Raw genomic sequence first — 19,896 nt, forward strand, 5'->3', positions numbered from 1 at the left:
TTCCAAAGAACTTACAAAGTGCTTTGTACTTAAGCAGAATGTTTTCATCAGTGAATTCTGCCATGTAACCATGGAAGTAAAATAGTGTTTGGAGAGCATAGAATATTTGTTTGGCCTTTTCTGTCAGAGTTGTTATAAATTCTGACTTAGCTGAAGGAAGAAAATAATTTTTAACTGCTAGGTTAAGTAGGGACATTAACACCCTTGAAAATGTATTAATTTTTAAAGTATCTCCTGTCAACCGAATATTATATAATTGTGTTGTTATGATACAAAAAAATGGCCTCACCTTAAATTGGGATTTAACTGGAATCATTTTCCACTTGAAAAATTCACATAGAAAGTCAGGGCAGGGGTGATTCTGAAGTTTACTTATGAATGTACTTTACCATGGAATCACCACAGGTAATTTGTCATGGAAAATTAGCCCATTTCATGAGAAATATACCAAGAAAGCCAGAAGAGCTGAAAATGGGCAATGGTCTACAGATGACAAACAATTTTTAAGGAACAGAGGTTGGTTTAATTGTTGTTGTTTTCAGGGAAGACTTTAGTTAAGTGTAAAACATTACCTCCCTCTTGCAACATTACTCACAGCAGAGAGAACATGGGAAATGCTCCAAGGAAAGTGTCCAGCACAAGACAGGCACTCAGCAAGTGACAGCTGCTTATCATTATTAGAATTCAGAAGCAAGAACCTCTAAACAAAAACTAAAATAGGTTACTTGATTAACTGGAAAAAATGTGATACTACCATTACTGAAATATGTAAGCAAATAGTTTTGTGGACCCGTCTTTGGATAAACTTGCACAACGTGAGCACAAACTACTTGCTTCTTGCAGGAGATGAGAAAGCCAATTTCCAGACATAGAAACTGAACGAGTTTTCAACTTCTGTATGATTCCCAAATAAGATGAACCTTTGTATGAGGCCTTTTTTCATAGAGAAGCCATTTGTCTTAAATGGCATCATCCTTAATTACTTAAGAAAACTTTGAATGCTAGAGATTAAAGTCAGATTTTGGGTAGTTTATATAATTTTTATTTAGAAAAAGTCTCATTCAAAATACTTTGATAAGCATAGAGCATCATGCTATATACATCATAGGCAAATGATACATACTTCTATTAAAATAAATAAACATAAATGTATTATCAGTTATTTTAAGAGGCTAAGACAAAGGCTATTTATTTTTAAATATGATTTTTTCAGAAGAATTTCAAAAGAAGAGTTTCTGAGATGTATAGCATAGGTTTCTGAAAGTTGCTTAAAAAATAAGACAGATATTTTTGAGATACCTTGTGATGTCTAGGAAGATGCCGATCATGAGTTAGCTAGATCATAGCTTCAGTTTTGGTTTACCCCTGGGACTTTAGGTAAGCGAAAGTACAGAGGAGAATTGAATATGGACATGGGCACAGGAGGCTGCTGACCTGACAGCAGTTGTCAAGGAGTGAAAGGAGCAAAGAAGGAGCCATGCTATGGCTTGTAGAGGAGAAGAGAGGAAGTAAAGAAGGTACAGTTCAAGGAATAACAGCAGCATGAATTCCACAGAATTTGTTATAGGGGATTTAAAGAAAACTATCTGAAGTTCTTTTATGTCAGTCCACTTTTTTAAGTTTATTTTTTTATTTTGAGAGAGAAAGCTCAAGCGAGAGCAGGGGAGGGGAAGAGAGAGGAGGAGAGAGAGAGAGAATCCCAAGCAGGCTCTGTACTGTCAGTGGACAGCCTGATGCGAGGCTCAAACTCATGAACTGTGAGATCATGACCTGAGCTGGAATCATGTCAGACACTTAACTGACTCTTAATGTCAGTCTGTTTTAAATAGCATTGTTCAAAATATGCTAGCTATTGGCTCACGGTGATTTTTTTTTTTGTACTGACTTTTGATTCCATGAGCTGCATATCTATTTTATTTCAATGGGCAGGTTTCCTTGTGTATTATAGCATGTGTTACAAATAGCATGCATAAGCCTGCATGTGTATCATACATGTTCATCTGTGTGTGTATGTGTGCAAATACACCCAAGGGGAACCTACTCAGATACGTGTGCAAATACACCCAAGGGGAACCTACTCAGATACAGAGGACTATACTCACTTCCGGCTGGACCCAACATTAGGGAAAAATTGCCGGTCAGATTCATTCATAGCCATTCTAGTGTTAACACCTTGAAAGCCATTAGAAATAGAAGATTTTGGTTATTGCTAACTAGGGTGACTTTTGGAAAATGTTTTTGAAAGGAACAAGCCTTAAGATCATGAATGTCTCTCAAATAAAGAGTAAGGGACACCTGGGTGGCTCAGTCAGTTACGTGTCTGACTTCGGCTCAAGTCATGATCTCATGATTCATGGGTTTGAGCCCTGCATCAGGCTCTGTGCTGACAGCTCAGAGCCTGGAGCCTGCTTCTCATTCTGTGTCTCCCTCTCTTTTTGCTCCTCCCCTGCTCATGCTCTGTCCCTCTGTCTCTCTCAAAAACAAATAATGAAAAAACAATTTTTAAATAAAAAGTAAAACCAGTCTCTGCTTAACTAAAGGTTTATAATCATAGCACACTCGTACCCTAATGATTTAAAATGACCATACATGATTACTCAAATTTCGGCATTACACTGTTAACAAAGAACATTTTTTGGCCTGTGGCCTAGTTCATAATTCTAGATGTCTTCTCTGAACATCATCATACTACCACCCAAATACCATCCATTCAGATGTATTATCGATCTCTGAACTTAGAAAGTTCAAAACTGCTGACTGCCCCCTCATGCCACGCCCACTACACTTTCCAGACAGGCTTCCCCCGCAGCCCTGCCCACCTTAATGAACAGCAGCTCCATCCCTCACAGTTGCTCAGGCCAAAGTCCTATTTTTTCTGTGATACCTACCGCTGATTTTTTCACCATCCACCCCCATCTTTGGTCAGCAAATTCTGTCAGACTGTTCATGATTCAATTGTGTTTCCCAGAAGTGTACTCTCCCTTTTCAAGCTGGATGAGATCATGTACCTCCCCTGATCAAAACCCATTAGGGTTTTTACCTACTCAGAGGAAAAGGCAGAATTCTTACCATGACTTATAAAGTCTAGATGGTCTGGCAGCTGCCACCCCACCCCTGTTTAACCCCAACACCCCAGGTTCTCTCTGATAGCATCTTTCAAACCCCCTCCACCTTAGGCTGTCTGCTTTTCCTACACTGGCCTCCTTGCAGACCCTAAAACATGCCAAGTATCTTTGCACCTGACACTCCCTCTCCTAGATATCTTCTCCCAGCTATCTGTGTGGCTCATTCTCTCATATCTTTAAGTCTGTTCAAATGTCACCTCTTTAGGGAGGTCTCCCCAGATCGCCTATGTAAAATAGAATCCTTCCTCTCATACTGCTTATATACTTTATCCTGCTTAATTTTTATGGCATTTATTATATATTGTTTGTTTATTCATCTCCTCTGCTAAGATATAAACTCCCGAACTATAGGGTTTTTGGTAACTGATATATCTCTGACTTTCTAAAACACCGTCTGGCACATGGTGTACACTCAGTAAATACTTTTTTGAATGAATTACACCTGAATCCACTTCAACATTTCTATTTCCATATGGCTTTTCATTCCAAGACATTTCTGGCTTCTTAATTTTAGTTAGTGTGAGCTGCTGTCGAAACTAGGTTTGCGTTAACTAATCAAGCAAACAGAAGCAAACACATCTGCTCAAGCTAGCCCACTGAATCCAGAACTTCTGGTAAATATATCCATATCAATAGATCCAGTCACATCTGAAATTCTGGTTTTTGCTTCCTTTTAGTCAAGCGACCTTGTCAAAATCTGTTCCCACGTGTTCCCTAGCTTTCTGCTGATAAAAATTCGCAAATTGGTCTAAAGTCTTCTCTTCCGATTTGACTTCATAATTTACATGAGAACATGCCCTGGTTGCAGGTCTGGAGAGGCTGAGGAGCGGGATGATGGAGCCTAAGGGACAATTAAGATCTCTCCGTGGGGGAGGGGCCACTTCAGGGAGCAAAGGTGGCTCATTCACATTTGGGAATTCAGGGGACTGAGTTCTCCAAGTACACCCAATTTCCCTCATTTCTATTCTCACTTCCAACTCTTCCCAACTAGTAAACAAAAGAAACCTGGTATCGATAGGATTCAGAAGACATTGCATTTTGGCAAGACACAGGAAGAAATTAGTTTGGAGTCAGCCAACTCTCTTGTCACCTCTGGGGAGAGGGAGGAGATTGGAATTGAAGATGGTTTAGGAAGGGGTCTTTAATCTAATTTTAATTTTTTTAATTAAAGCATTCATGAATTTTGTATGATTAAAATTAATTTCAAAATTATGGCATAAGAAGTACAAAAAAACACTTTTTTTTTTCTTTAGGAATACAGGTAGAACAACCACTGTCCATTCTGGTACTGCCACGTGTGGTATGGGCCCAGAGGCAGGGTCCCAGAACCCCTTCTAAAGTAGAGGTTTGCCAGTGTATGTATGTGCCTCTGATATCTATAGTAATATCTGATCGTCTCTTGCCATATTTCCCCCTGGGTTCAACCACTTCTCACCTCTGTTCACAATCTCCCAAATCCTCAGATTTGACAGTATCTGCTCCTTCCCCAGTTATAACTCCAGATTCCTCAGACTACAGCTCTTTCTCTTTGGTAACATATTTATGGACCACTTTGAATAATAAGACTGTCACAAAATGGCTTTATGTCCTAGCCAAACAGATTGATTTCATGGTAGAACCCAGACATTGTTGAATAATGTAACGTATAATAAGGAATATATAGGATGGTATAGGACTGAAGGAGAGAGGTACAAACCACCTCCTAATGTTATCAGAACAGACTGCCCAAAAGAGATAACGATTTAGGAGAAGGAAGAGGAGGAGGGCAGGGAGGGGGAGGAGATATATAATGTTCTAGGTGCTTCATATGTTAGCCTGTCAATAACTCTATCAGGCAGATTCTACTGTTATCCATTTAAAATTTTTTATTAAATGTTTGTATTTATTTTTGAGTGAGAAAGAGAGAGAGACAAGACAGATACAAGAGGGGAAGGAGCAGAGAGAGAAGGAGACACAGAATCAGAAGCAGACTCCAGACTCTGAGCTGTGATCACACAGCCCAATGCAGGGCTTGAATTCATGAAATGCAATCACGACCTGAGCTGAAGTCAGATGCTTAACTGACTGAGCCACCCAGGTGCCCCTACTCTTACCCATTTTATAACTGAAAGAACCAAATGACCGTGAGATTAATTGACTTTGTGATCTCACAGCTTGCAGATGGTGGAGCTGAAATTCAAACCTAGCAAGTTCATCTTCTGAGTCCCTGCTCTAGATCATGGGCAGTAAGACAAAACTCAGCAAGGGGTTAGGATGGCATTCTGTCTAGACCAAGGGAAGAGTATACACAAAAGTCACGAACAACTTAAAGAACATGGGAATTGTGCAAGAACAGGGCATTCGGTTTGGCAGGAGTATAGTTAGTGGCAGAAAAGGACACTGAAAGAGGAACCAGAAACCAGTTCACGAAGGGGCTCCTTTGCTGGATTTATCATATAGGAAATGAGCACTTGTTGGAAGGTTTTAAGCAGGGCAATAATATGATCAGAACTGTATTTCTGAATAGTGTCTCTGACAGTGAAGTGGAGGGTGGGTTGGAATAGATAGAAACTGGAGGCATGGGTTACTCTGAAAAAGCGTTTGTATTATCCAAAGGGGCTGATGAGGGGCCGAGCCAGCAGGAATGTTAATGATGGAAAAAGATGGAGCTAAATGCTGCAGAACAAAACAGAAACTTTTGTATTTCAAAGGTGTCAACAGTATTCTGGTGGGAAGTGAGATAATGGTGTTCTTTTGCCTCTGTCTTCCTGTTAATGAAATAGCACTCATTAAAGTCTTCAAAAAGAGTCAAAGGTAAAGTCTAGTTAGGTAAACATTATGCAACTTTTCAGACAAGAGTAAATATATAAATATGATTTTACTAACAATAATATTTAACGTTACTATATTGCAGAAATAAATAGATGTGGAGATTAAATCTTTTATTTTATAGGGTTGTTAGAAGATGTGAGACATAAACTTATTTATACATAAAAGAAAATAAGAATTCCAAATAAAAGCTTATCATGATGACAGTACCCATCACTTTTACTTTTAAAACCTTTTTTTGGGTAACCACTCAAAAGTAAGGGCCAGGAAATTTTGTTGCTAGGGTATCTTTTATACTTTCATATTTAATCTCTCTATTGGACAGACGTGTCATTAATTCATTGGAATTACTGCCTATAAGAAAAGTTAGATTTTTCTTCTTAGCAATGAGTGGATCAGTTTCACTTGGAATTTCTAAGAACTAGTTTTAGTCAACATTTTCAAAAATAATAAAGTTTAGAAACAAAGTCTTACTAAAATAACAAATGGAACCAATATGTTAATAATCCACATTTGTGAACATTAGCTCATATTAGTGAATACCTATGTTAAAGCAAAATGCTCTCTCAGATATAATCTATTTCCATCAACAAGTTAAAGATTAGCAAAATATAAAATATATTTTATAAATGACATGAAATGATTTCAAAAAGGAATTTCTATATCATAGAATTTTTATTAGAAAAGTGCCATAAAAGTATAATAGAAAATAAAATTTAATCTTTTGAAATAAGTGGAAAGATAAAAGGACAGCTTTTGAGTATTTACATGGATTAATGAATTATTTGACAAGTCTTCTGAAATGATAACCTCATTCCCATTAAATCAGTGGATACTCACTTTATGAGCCAGTTTTCTTTAGAACTGTATTTTGTGAAGAGTCCATATTTTTTCTTTTTTTCCAGTGTGAGAAACACAAGTTTGAGAGGATAAGATCTACTTCATGACTCTATTTTTGATCATGGAAATTGACTTAAACTTACGCACATATCAACAATGACATATAGTAAATGAAAATTATCTTATATGAAATACATTGTATAGTATCAAAATCTTCTTAATCTTTTTTTAAAAAAACAAAAAAGATAGAAAAAAGTGTAAATCAATTACATTTACATTTGTTATACTATTGAGTAGATATGAAGACATGAAATCTACCATGATATTTTATATTTCGGCTGTCACAATTCTATTTGCATTTCTCTTGCCTTAGCATTTTTAATAGCATTCATAATAACTTAATTTTCATCATGTGTACCTGAAAACTTTGTATGTTGTATATTTTTAAGAGTATCTTGCTTCTTTTTGGTTAGAGTTTTCTACAAAGGGCAATATTTGAAAAAGTTAATTTGTTTCCTAAAGCTACTATCCTATTTAATCATTTTCAAATAATGAGTAAAGTTGTATCTTTTTGAGCATATTTTTAGTTACTGTGGTAGAAACAAACTAGAAATTAAAGACTGAATACATTTCTATGACTCACATACAGTATATTGTTTCAAATTTTATTCTAGAGTATTTTTTAAATGTTCAGCAGAATACCACTGTTCTCTTTGAAATGATCCCTTTTTACAATGATTAAATGTAACACACTATTTTTCATAATCTTTAAAAACTGATACCTGCACTCCAGAATTAGTGAATTATAAAAGCTTCAGATATTTTAGTTTGGTTAAAAAAAATAAACACCTGTATTTAAATTTTCTTTTAAAAACATAAGCAATACACCAGTTATAGTTGAGATACATAATATTTGATCTACTATTCTATATATATCAAAATACATATGTCTTATAAAACTTAGCTTTCTATGAAGTGAATCACTTAATGAAAATATTGCTTTGGATATAAATGCTTTGGCCCTTGGAGTAATCTTGTCTATAAATAAATGTTTCATTCCCCACCCACACCTACCCTTCCAAAAGAAAGCCTGCCAGTAGTCATGCACAGTAATGAGCAATCTTAAATTAAAAACTATTGTGCATATAAAGCAAAGGAAGCTAATTTTTATAGTAAAGCAGTTTTAACCATCCAGCACCTAAAGAGTTATTAACTGTGAATTAATTAATAACCTTTAAACCATGGTTTTTAAGGTTGAATTAATTTTCTGAATGCTTTTAGGCATTCACCTACCGAAATATTTTAAATGACAAATATTTTACATTTCACAAATAGTACATGAACAGGTTTAATTACATATATTTCCCTTTGTCTGGGAGCTAAAATGCTGTAAGGTCTTCCTGACCCAAAGGAAATGCCATAAATTGAGAAAGTTTATCTCAGAATGAGGATTAGGGTATTTAGAGAAAAATAAATACCCAATAACTGACTAGAGCCTGAAAAGAGGTGTTTAAGTCACAATCAAAATACAGATTACTTGTGTAAAAATCCAGCTTGCTAAATAAAAAATAGTTTCATAATTATAGCAAGTAATATAAGTAAATGGAAAAATTTTCAACTAATAGAAATTAAGGAAATCATAAATCTAATATGTAATTCTCAATACTCTCAATTGCTTTGCAAATACTCATCTGTATAACAGTATAACAGCAACAAAGGACTCCTATAAAACTTTACTTTTTCAGCTTTATTTCAAACACTGTGTAGCATAAGAACCTACTGCTAGAAATAAATTTTTAGTCATAAAAAAGGAGTGTGAAACATATTCCAAAGTGCTTAAGAAATTAATTGCCCTATTAGGTAATGAATACCCAGAAGAATGAGTTCAGTGATTTATGGCTTAAAGTGCTTGGGTCTAATCATCATTTTGGCCTCTTTGAAGGAGGACTTGTAGCCACCGGGGTGTGCCTCAGTTATACCAGGCCAGGTGCCCCAGAAAATCCCATTACGGACACCTCTATATTTCTGGTGATAATATTTGCCATTTAAGTTTGCAGAAAGACAAGCGTCAAACCACCAGCCTGAACTGTAATAGAGCCCACAGTTCCCAGAGGGATACCGATCATTGTCTCTATCTGGGGTGGTGAAATACTTCAGATCATGGTTGTAATGTTTACTGAAATGTAAGGCATCTCCAGCTGTGCCATTATAGTTACCTATGTGTAAACGGTATTTGAGAAACTCGTTGGCCACGTAAAACTGATCATACAAGGCATAGAGTTTGACACCATTAAAGTCTTCAAGATCTATTCTTAGAATCATTTCCTTACTCTTGGTCAAAAGATGAATTTTATCGTTCCCCAGCCAAAATTCTCTTCTGAGGTTCCCAAAGCCTACTTTGTAGTCTTGCCATGTTCTGGTGAAGTTGGTACTTCCATCGAGCCGTGACTGCAGCACTGTCCAGCCTCCCCCCATGGTCTCCATGTCACAGTAGACTTCAAAGCTACTATTTTTGGGATCCGGTGTGACTCTGTAGGTCTCACTGCTTCTTTTCCCTATTGTGTAGTAGTCAGAGCAATCTTTATATATTAGATGTTGAACTGAAGGGGGAAGAAGAGAAAGGCATTGGATTTTGTTAATAAAAAAAGATTCATCTGAAGAATTCTTTGTATCTACAAAGGCAATTTGATAATTTAGTCAGTGGTGTTCATGAAACCCTACTCTGCAAAACTTACTTGACCCTGTTTAGCAAATGTTTATTAAGGCATCAGAATAAGAACTTGGTGCTATAAAGCAGACAAGGCTCTCCAACATACTCCAGGGTGGTAATAATAGTACCACTGTTCGTAACAAACAACAACAAGAACGAGATCAATAAAATAGTTTTGGTAATTTAGTAATACTTAGTGAGTGCTACTTATGTGTTCTAGGCATTCTACCGAAGATTTGATAACATTTTCACACTTAATCTGCACATTGACCTTATGAGGCAGGTCTTCCAATCTCCAGGTGTGGATACTTAGGGTCAAAGAGATCCAGTGGCTTGGCCAACTTCACAAAAGCATTAGGTGGTGGAGCCAAGACACATACTGAGATCTGGCTGGCTGTAAAGCTTGTTCTTGTAGCTACTGCATTCCTTGGTCCTAAAGGTCAGATACTTCCAACTCTTCTAGAACTGCATTCCATGTTTACAGAAGAAGCAAAGTTTCTATTTCCTTTTACCTAATGAGGCTGATAACCCTCTTTTGTCAGAAAGCTTTATAGGCTATGTTCCAAATTATGTATTAAAATTCCAGGGTATAGAATTGATCATATATTCATATTTATTTCACTTGCTTGACAACTAAAGAAGCTCAAGTAAAAACCAGATTTTTTTCAAAAATATACCAATATACTTTTTTTATGCTTCCACACATATGTTTGCAAATACTTTTCTCTTTCCAAGATTTTGTTTAAATATGGTGTAGTTTTGGTTTCTGCCATAAAATTTAGTGATTCTCCACTTACATACAACACCCAGTGCTTATCACAACAAGTACCCTCCTTAATACCCATCACTCATTTAGCCCATCCCCCCACCTCCCCTCCAGCAACCCTCAGTTTGTTCTCTGTAGTTAAGAGAGAACTTACGGTTTGCCTCCCTCTGTCTTTTTACCTTATTTTATTTTTCCTTCCCTTCCTCTATGTTCATCTGTTTTGTTTCTTAAATTCCACATATAAGTGTGATCATATGATATTTGTCTTTATCTGACTAACTTATTTTGAGTGGCATCATACACTCTATACCAATATTCTTATTCTGAATTTATTATCTGGAAAGTACTTAGCCAGCATTTCACATATTTGGTTTCCAGAAAGAAACAACAGGTGGTTATGTCCAGGATGGTTCCGTAGGAATCAAATACAGGTATTTACTCTTAGATAATTTTTATAAAGATTTGGGCCATATAAAGTAAATTTAATATAAGCTACTCAAAGGCAAAAACAAATCTGTTCGTATGTATTTAGAACTCAAAGTATTTCAATATTTCCCCTAAACTCTTAGTATAAAAATAGATGGTAGAATCTTGTTCATATTCATTACAAGCTGCTACGCAGCATCAAATCTAATGTGCACCCGGGATGTCACCTAAGACAGGAACCTCTGCCTTGCCATTCAGACATGGGCTGGCAGAAGTATTAACAACAGCCCCACCTTCAGATCCCTGGCAGATTCCCTGGGGATGGAGCACACGTGAGGTGCTTGTTCCAAATGAATGTGATCTCCATCCCTTCAGCCCTACATGCATGGTAAGTGGAGGTTCTAATGCAGAGATGGTTTTCCAAAGTGTAACAAGACCATCAGCAGCAGTGTATCAGGTGGAAAGCCAGCACTTGGCGGAACCAGCTAGAAGTTTGTGGGCACAGTAGGGAGCTAAGTTTGTGGGCTTCTGGCATGCCAAAACTCACCCCTTAAAATGTTTTTGTGCCACTCAAAGCAAAAAGTTTTCCACACACATGAAGCCATATAGCTGTTTTTATTCCGTTTACAAAATCTCCTGTTTTCACTAGATATTTGGGATTGTGAACAGCAGATAAATTAAAATCTTTCAAAGATTTCCTGTGGCCACATGAGAGGAGCAGTCAGCCAACCACAGGAAACTGATTTCCAATGAACAAAGCATAGCTGGAAATATAGCCTTATCTGTACTGTTTTGAAACACTTCAGTGAAGAGATAAATAAGCGAAAAGCACTAAAACATTAAGAAATAATCTCTCTACTTCAATCTGTGTGTAGCCCTGGCATTAACAAATAGGATCTTTGAAATTGAAAGTGCTTTCTAATGGATACAGAACTAATTATGGTTTTCGTAATTAAGTCTGATTTCTGTGGTCACATTTGCAAAGAGATTAGTTTTTCCTGTACTACCTTGATGAATATGAGGCTTAATTTCTTTCATCTGTCATTTGTTTAACTTCCTTGCAAAGGTTAATGATTATAGATACTGTTTAGCCATATAACATTCACGAACAGATGATAAGAAAACATTGTACATACCTGGACGTGACTGTATTTCCTCTTGATTGGGACACTTAGATGAACACTTGCCATCCAAACTATTGACTACAAATGTTAGATTTGCCACTTTGCTATCAACATAATTTTCTATGTTGTTCATATTTACAAGGTTGAGCTTCTCCAGGCGACCCTGAAGCACATCGATCTCCTCCTTCGCATTCTTTAGGTCAGAGGACAGCTTGTTAACCTCACTCTCTAATTCTCGAACTCTGCTGTCATCGGCTTCTCCCAGCGTTCCGGGGCTAGGTAACATCGGTCCATTTCTGCCGGGGTCTCGGCTGTCATCAGCTTGCAGTTTGCAGTCTTGGCAAGATTTCTTGAGGCTAGTTACCATTTCCTTGAGGTTCTGGACTTCCTTGAACACCTCCTCGATCCTGCCGAACTGCTTCGGGAGCTGAATGGTCAGCGGGGGCAGGCTCACCTGGTAGGGGCATTCACCACCCTCCTCGCATTTCCCTCTGCTTTCTAGTCTCACCGGGCAGGCATCCTTGGCCGTTTCATCTTTAATTTCCTCCGTTTCATTGTTTGCCACAACCAAAACGCCGTAAGCGGCGAGGACAGCCGAGCTCAGCCCCCACCAGTTGGCTAGCTTCATCGTTGCTCGGCGGCAGCGCTCACTCCGGCTGGGACGCGTGCGGGCCGGAGCTGTTTTAATAGCCGCAACTGCCTGCTTGAGTCAGGCTTTCTGTGTTCTCAGAAAAGGGCGGGAGCGCTTGCATCACCAGTTTCAGAATCGCAGAGGAAGAGGAGACTGTTCTTTTTACACGCAGCTTGCCAAAACCTGTTATTTATTCTCAGAATAATACGCATCAGAATTACTGTAGTTGCCTGGGTGTACAGATTCCTCAAGTTTCACTTTTATCAGTTAGTTTATGAAGCATCAGAAAAATCTTGGATTTCAAAATAATTATGCTTGAAATAAATTGTACTTAACGCCCCTGGAAAAACTAGCTTTTAAAAGATAAAAAAAATTAATGTGCTAGTTACCCAGACTGAAGAACAGAAAGTTTACAAAAATGGAAATGGTCTTTTTTTTTCCTTTTTAGAATGGGGTGGGTCATCGGGGATTCTGTATATTCTTCATGTTGGAGTTTGAGGTGAAATCTTAAGCACTTAAATTTTTTTTGTTAATATGGCAAAAAGTGAAGCTTTCTGACTCACGCCATGCACTTTTGTTTCTTCTATTTGAAAAGGGGAAGAAAACTGGTAGAGAGAAAGGGGTTGCTTTCTATTCCTTTGGCCTTAACCTAGTGTAGTAGAAATGTTTACATGATAAAAAGTACATCATTGCCTTTCATCAAAACCAGCAGCCTCCCGCTTTGCCTTCACCATGTTTGTGATTGTATTCTGCATTTGCCCTCAAGTGAATCTTTGAACTTTTCTCGGCTCTGTTCGGATTCTCCTCCTATCCCCAGCATCTCTGCCTCCCCATCCCACTGGCAACCATGCCTCTGTGCTTTCTTCCTCCCATGGTGGATTACTCCACCTGGTCTCTATGCCACTTGCTCCAGCACTTCCCTGCCTACTTGTCAGACTCATGCCTTTTCAGACTTTCCTTGGGTTAAACCTTTTTTTCACAACTTTCAACCTTTTCTCCTCAGAGACTGAGAGGCAGGAAGGGGGGGGGGAACAATTTCAACGGAAGAACCCACCTCCTTTTAAGTTGTTTTGCATATTGGCATCTCATATAAGTTTTTTTATTTTAAAAAAGATTTTTTTTTGCTTTAAAAATAATTTCAAAAATAACCGACATGGATAAAAATCTAGATTCTTTGTTGTGCTACTTAAAGTATTCTGTAATCTGTTTCCTAGTTATTTCTTTGATTTCCTATGATTTTTCTATATATCCCCTTCATTCAAGCCAAATACCCTAGTCACCCTAACTCTTTATGTTCTCTAAATGTGTCAGGCTCACTTTACATTTTGGCAGTTGTGTTTACTCCTGATTACTTGGAAGACATGGATTCTAGCCCTGGATCTACCTGCTATTAAATATATAGATTTGTGGGGGGGGGGGGAGAATGCAAGTGGGGAGGGGCAGAGTGAGGGGTTCAGAGGATCTGAAACAGGCTCTATGCTGACAGTTGACAACAGTGAACCTGATGTGGGGCTTGAACTCATGAACCGTGAGATCATGACCTGAGCTGAAGTCGGGAGCTCAAATGACTGAGCCATCCAGGTGCCCCGAATATATAGATCTTTAACTTCTCTATGACTTGGTTCCTGTAGCTGTGAAGGAGATATCTGGCTATTCTTCCCTCGTACAAGAATGATAGTTATAAAAGCATTGAGTGAAATGTTAAGGGAAAAAAATGTGTTTAAGTGTAACATTCTTTCCAGACAAATTTATCAAACACATTTTGCACACCTTATGCCTCATTTTCCTCCATCTTCTTCCAGTTTTTTAAAAAAAACTGTTTTCTTTTCATTCCATTCAACATAGTCAATCCAATTTAGACACAATTTTTTAACCTTCTGACTAAAAATATCTGGTTAATCTCTTATTTTCAATTTTCTCTCCTCACCTGCTTTTAAGCTTTGACACTCCCATGTTGTGAGGGGAGAAATAAGTGAATGCATAGATCATTTAAAAATAAAATAATGATGATAATATAGGTAATGTATAAAAATATTTTATAAATTAGAAATATATAGGAATAATATTTAGTTTAAGGTACTTTTTAAAAAAATGTCCTTAATTGGCTAGGATACAATTGATATATTTAGCCAGTCAATTATTTATCAAGGATCTTCTACATATTTAGTGCTTTACTAGATCATTATAAAATGCATGTCATGGCCTCATTCATTCAATCATTTATTCATTCATCCACCACCCACCCATTCATCCAACTATTCATTCATCCCTCCATCTGTCCCTTCATCCTTCCCTCCATCCATCCATCCATCCATCCATCCATCCATCATATACTAACTGAACATCCTCTACATGCAAGACACTATTTGAGGCACTTAGACTACGCTAGTAAACAAATCAAAGAAAAATCCCTTTTTCCTTCTTAGGCAGGGGTGATGAGAACCTTGTATTTTCTTCATGTTGGACTTTGAAGTAAATCATAGCCACTTTTAAAAGTTTCGGGGGGGGCTGGAGGGCCCAGATGGTTAAGCATCCAACCCTTGATTTCTGCTCAGGTTATGCTCTCATGCTTCGTAAGAACGAGCCCCACGTTGGGCTTTGACTGACAGCACAGAGCCTGCTTGAGATAATCTCTCTCTCTCCCTCTCTCTACTCCTCCCCTGCTTACATGATCTCTCTCTCTCAAAATAAATAAACTTTTAAAAAAAGTTTCTGAATCTAACAAAAGTGGCAGCTTTTTGACTCTTGCAGTGGGCTTTTGTTTCATCTGTTTGAATGAGGGATTTGCTTTTCAAGCATTGCTCCTAATTCTTGGGCCCTACATCCCCTACCCCACCTCAGCCAAGGATCAGTGGCACAGTTCCACCTAAAAAGCTTGGATGTTCTGTGGGAACTGGCTCTTGTCCCTTCAGGACCCATAAAAAAATTCCCCAAATAGAGGTACTCGCTGATTTACTGGTCACTTCTCATTAACACTGGCAGGTGATCCTCTGCATTCTCAATTTAAAATATCACTGGTCACTTACTGCAGGCAGACACTAGATGACTACAACATGAAAGAGGTTCAACCTGCCTAATGAGTCTATAACCCATGGGGCTAGAGAGTGTGCGCCTCAATTACACGAAAATGTTCACTAATACTATCTCACTACATCCTCCCATCTCTGCAGTTACTAAATGCACTTGCAGATGAGCAAAGAAATGTCTCAAAGCCTGGTTTACAGTTTTTAAGAGACAGAGTTGGAATCTAAACTGGATTTGATTCCAAATTTCATGTCTTTTCTCTTCTGCTGCACTGCCATGTAGGGGGGAAAGGATAACACTGGGAGGTATATTAGTACCACGTTGTGGGAACCAGGTGCTTCATCACTGCTTAGATCAATGGGGAGCCACTGAAGGTTTCTGAGCAAGAGAATGATAATGAGTTAAGCACTTTAGAGAAATTAATCTATCAGTGAAATACTCTTTGATGCAATGGAAAGGGAAACTTTAGGCAAGGAGAGCAGTTTAGAGGCCATTTTTATAGGTCAAGTCATTGTTTCCCAAAGTGTGTTTTCTGGAACATGAGTAACTAGATGTTGATGAATGTAATATGAAAAGAGAGCCCCAGGACAAGCGGATCTAAGAAATATGCTAAAGTTTGTTATGGCTGGTCAAGAGGAAAGTGATGTATGCTGCATTTTTCAAATGTCAGTTAACAGTAGGAACCTTGCACTCAACCCCAGGTCCATTCTTAGGAACAAATCTTCTACTAGAAATCAATAGGAAATGGGAGTTCTTGGTGAGAGTATTAGAGTGATGGCAGGAGGGGCATTGCAGACATTATTACCAAGCAGTGATAGAAGCTATGAGAGCTGATAGCTGATCAGAAATGGAAGGAGAAGGAGAACTATGAAATACGACTCTGGCTGAAGTTAAGTAATGTTGCAATGACAACTGGAAGGGAGCAGTGGGTTGGGGAGAATGTAGAAGTATTGTTTCTGTTTCAAATACATTCCAAAGCCATTAATTAGAAACATCTACCAAACAGTTGGACATCTAGATATGAAATAATCACAGAACCCGAAAAGATGGTCAAAGAAACAGGACAAGAACCAGAAGAACACAGTGTTGTGAAGCAGGAGAGAGGCTTTCAAGGCAGCTAGCTATCAGATAATCAAAAGCTTGAAAAGCTGACTTTTTGTCCAATGCCTATGGAATTCCCACCATCTGACTTTGATCTTTTGCCTCCTCCCTTTTGCTGGAAAGTCTTCCTGGATTTTCTCATGCCTAGTCTGCCCCAACTCAAGTATCACCTCCCATTCTGGAATCTTCCTTCCAAACCCATATCTGTCTTCCATCCAGAACTGACACATGATGCCCATTTACAGATTTGCCTTTAAAATCTAAACAAATTATTTGGCACCAACATATGGTGGGGTTTCTATAAACCATATATGAAAAGTAATTTCATCAGTCTATATCCACAACATATTCAGACCTCTTCAGTGTTTTCTTATTCAAAGTATATTCAAGGGAAGATCTGCATTCACTGTATTTGTATCAGATTTCAAAAGTAAATTTCCATTCCCTATAACACAGTTTTTTTAAAGGAAATACTTTGTCTCTATTTGTACCAAAGGAAGTAAATATAATGACAATAAGTATAGCATTGAGATATTTTCACTGATACTACATGTATTAACATATTTGTAGTTTCTTATATTAAATTCAAGAGTCTTTGATTATTCTTTAGGGAATACATGCTTTTATGATAAAAAATGTTTAAACAGTCATTTTTGAAACTGCTTTATTTGAAATGTCAACAGTAAATAATGTTTATTTTAATATTCTTTTGGGGTCTTAATCCTGTTCATTATAAATTTCACAGAACTTTAAACAAAGCCCTGATTTCAGCAACCAATAGAGAGATCAAGAATTGCCTGATTTTGGTTAACACTAGAATAAAAGTGTCTGCATAGATGCAGACTAGAAATCCTCTAGTGTGGACCTACAGTGAAAGATCCATTATGTGACTTCTTAAGGGTTCTGTTCAAAAGAAGTATAGGGCAGAAACATCCAAGGGTCCACTCTTTATGAGAGTACAGAATATACAGTTATCTGATGTGCTAATGGCCCAGATCTTCAGTGGAGTATTTAGGGCTCCTCAGGCTAGAATTTTATGAAACATAAATAGTCCATGGAAGCCTTGAGATGTCAATCAGTTGTTATCTATCAACAGTATCTCTTTTTACCATACGCCACAGCCAGGGATCATAAAGGATCAAAGAGATCCATGGGGCATGACATCTAAGTTTGCTGTCATCTAATTTCCAGAGACTTCAAAAATTTCATGTAATTAACGTTGGAATTGAAAATACATCTTGTTTCCTTTTGTACTCCTGAAACAAAACAAACAATAAAAACATAGTAAAGAAATCATGAAACTCAAATTATGTCTCCTCCCCTCCCCCGCCCCCACAATTCTGGTTTTCTGCATCTTCTCTTGGTCTCTCATTATTTCTGGTAGTTATGTCCTACAAAGTCACTGCTCCCAGGGGACATACTAGGTTAGGTTTCTGTGAACCTCAGGTCATAGTATTTTTGTCAACTCATCAATAAGTAACCTTGTTTTAAACATATTTCTGTTTAAAAACATCTTATTTTATATTGTTGATTCATTAACATGGAACTCGTGACCAACAGAACTATAATTCACACATGAAGGAGTCTTATCTAACACATGTATTTTCTCCATAAGACACATCACAACCTTCTTATACTTAGGAACACTAGGCAGCACTTCAGCACTAAGCTGAGGAGGGCAAAGATGTGAAAAAACATGACACTTGGGGTGCCCACGTGGCTCAGTCAGTTAAGCATCTGACTTCAGCTCAGGTCATGATCTTGCCATCTGTGAGTTCAAGCCCCACGTCAGGCTCTATGCTGACAGCTCAGAGCCTGGAGCCTGCTTTGGATTCTCTCTCTCAAAAAAAAAAAAATTAGAAAAAATTAAAAAACAAAAACAAGAAACAAAACAAAACAAAGGTGACACTTACACCACAGAAAGGATTCTGTTTACACTATGAGAGCTGAAGCAAGACAGCAGAGTTGGTGGCTTCTTTGAGCATCACAATTCTAGGAATGTCTGCAAATGATCCCCCAAACCCACATGTATTATCTTGGGGTTACAAATTTTATTGAGTAGGCGAATTTGCAAATACAGTATCTGTGAATAATGAGGACTGCCTGGTATATTGCTACAAAATTCAAAGCTTTAAATTCTTGGTCTATACTTTCGTTCTAAGCTGAGAAGGTTAATTTGGTATTCCCTGTTTCAGTTATTACCTTGCTTCCATTGGGCTACTGTTTTTTTCTTTACAAAATGTCTTTATTTGGCATTTTAAAATAATATATAAAATTTTATGTAACATATTACATGTATAAACATATACATCGCATGTATATGTTGCATTATATATATGCTATTAGATAATATATATAAATATAAGTTGAATCACAAAATTAGTTTAAGGATTTATTTAATTTATTTTTTACTGTTTTTATTTTTGAGAGAGAGGGGCAGAGAGAGACAGAGACACAGAATTTGAAGCAGGCTCCAGGTTCTGGGCTGTCAGCACAGAGCCCAGTGCGGGGCTCAAACTCATGAGCTGTGAGATTGTGACCTGAGCTGAAGTCGGATGCTTAACCGAGTGAGCTACCCAGGCATCCCAAGAATTTATTTTAATATTTTAGTTCATTCATCATGATAGTATGCATCTTAAATAATTAAATCATTATGGGAAAATGAAAATATTAAACTAATTCCACATTAATTGAATAATTTCATGCTGAATACATGTTTTTCAGCTGACTGAGCCACCTAGGCACCCCTGAATACCTGTCTTTTAAATGCCTATCTTTACTCTAAGGCTCATTTTTGAAAGACTCAGTTTTATCATATGAAATATATGAGAACACATGAACTCTCTCAATAAAGATTAACTTAAAGGTGACTTCCACGGTGCCGGTAAGCAAAGAAAATTTATGAAATGGATTAAATGTTGTAAATAGTTAATATTGAAACAATGATAGCTCATCCAAGTCCTTCAGAAATCTTTTTAAGCATTTACAATATAGCATTCTGAGGTACAGCATTATTTATTTCTTTTTCTGCTTCTAGTTTGATAATATCTGTGATTTGAGTCATTTCCTGTTCTTTTCAGTGAAAATCTTTCAGGGTAGAAGAAACTACTTCTAGATTATTATCAACAGATGTAAAATTGCTTGTCTTTTATTTTGTTTATTTTTAAGCATCCACTATTATTTATCACAGCTTTCCTCTGCTTGTGTATTTAATACACAATTGTTTTGATTATGTTTGCATGTACAAAATATAGGCATGTGTTTTGACAACTGACATAGAATTTAGCTGCAACAATTGCTTATACACAATAAGATGACAAAACAGACACAAAAAATTGTCA

The 19,896-nt window shown here is 37.3% G+C and overlaps 2 protein-coding genes across 5 annotated transcripts in view; one reads left to right on the plus strand and one right to left on the minus strand.

The window, feature by feature from the left end:
• CCDC146 (coiled-coil domain containing 146) overlaps positions 1–19,896 on the plus strand; it is a 115,418-nt gene that overhangs the window by 30,438 nt on the left and 65,084 nt on the right. The gene's annotated exons all lie outside the window — the stretch shown is intronic.
• FGL2 (fibrinogen like 2) lies at positions 6,632–12,508 on the minus strand. The gene is made up of 2 exons (XM_039239111.1): positions 11,812–12,508; positions 6,632–9,373 (listed from the first exon to the last, which is right to left on the minus strand). Exons 1-2 carry the CDS (start codon positions 12,425–12,427, stop codon positions 8,667–8,669), a joined length of 1,323 nt encoding a protein of 440 aa, XP_039095042.1. The 5' UTR covers positions 12,428–12,508; the 3' UTR covers positions 6,632–8,666.

This window comes from Hyaena hyaena, unplaced genomic scaffold (genome assembly GCF_003009895.1).
Source record: "Hyaena hyaena isolate Hyena2069 unplaced genomic scaffold, ASM300989v1 scaffold_152, whole genome shotgun sequence".
Lineage (NCBI taxonomy): Eukaryota > Metazoa > Chordata > Mammalia > Carnivora > Hyaenidae > Hyaena > Hyaena hyaena.

What these genes read in the sequence shown, in the direction of transcription:
- FGL2 (XM_039239111.1), bottom strand. Translation starts at nt 12,427, where the DNA reads ATGAAGCTAGCCAACTGGTGGGGGCTGAGCTCGGCTGTCCTCGCCGCT. An exon ending in GGAAATACAGTCACGTCCAG is followed by an intron (nt 9,374 to 11,811) that starts GTATGTACAATG and finishes TTCCCCCTTCAG; the next exon opens with TTCAACATCTAATATATAAA.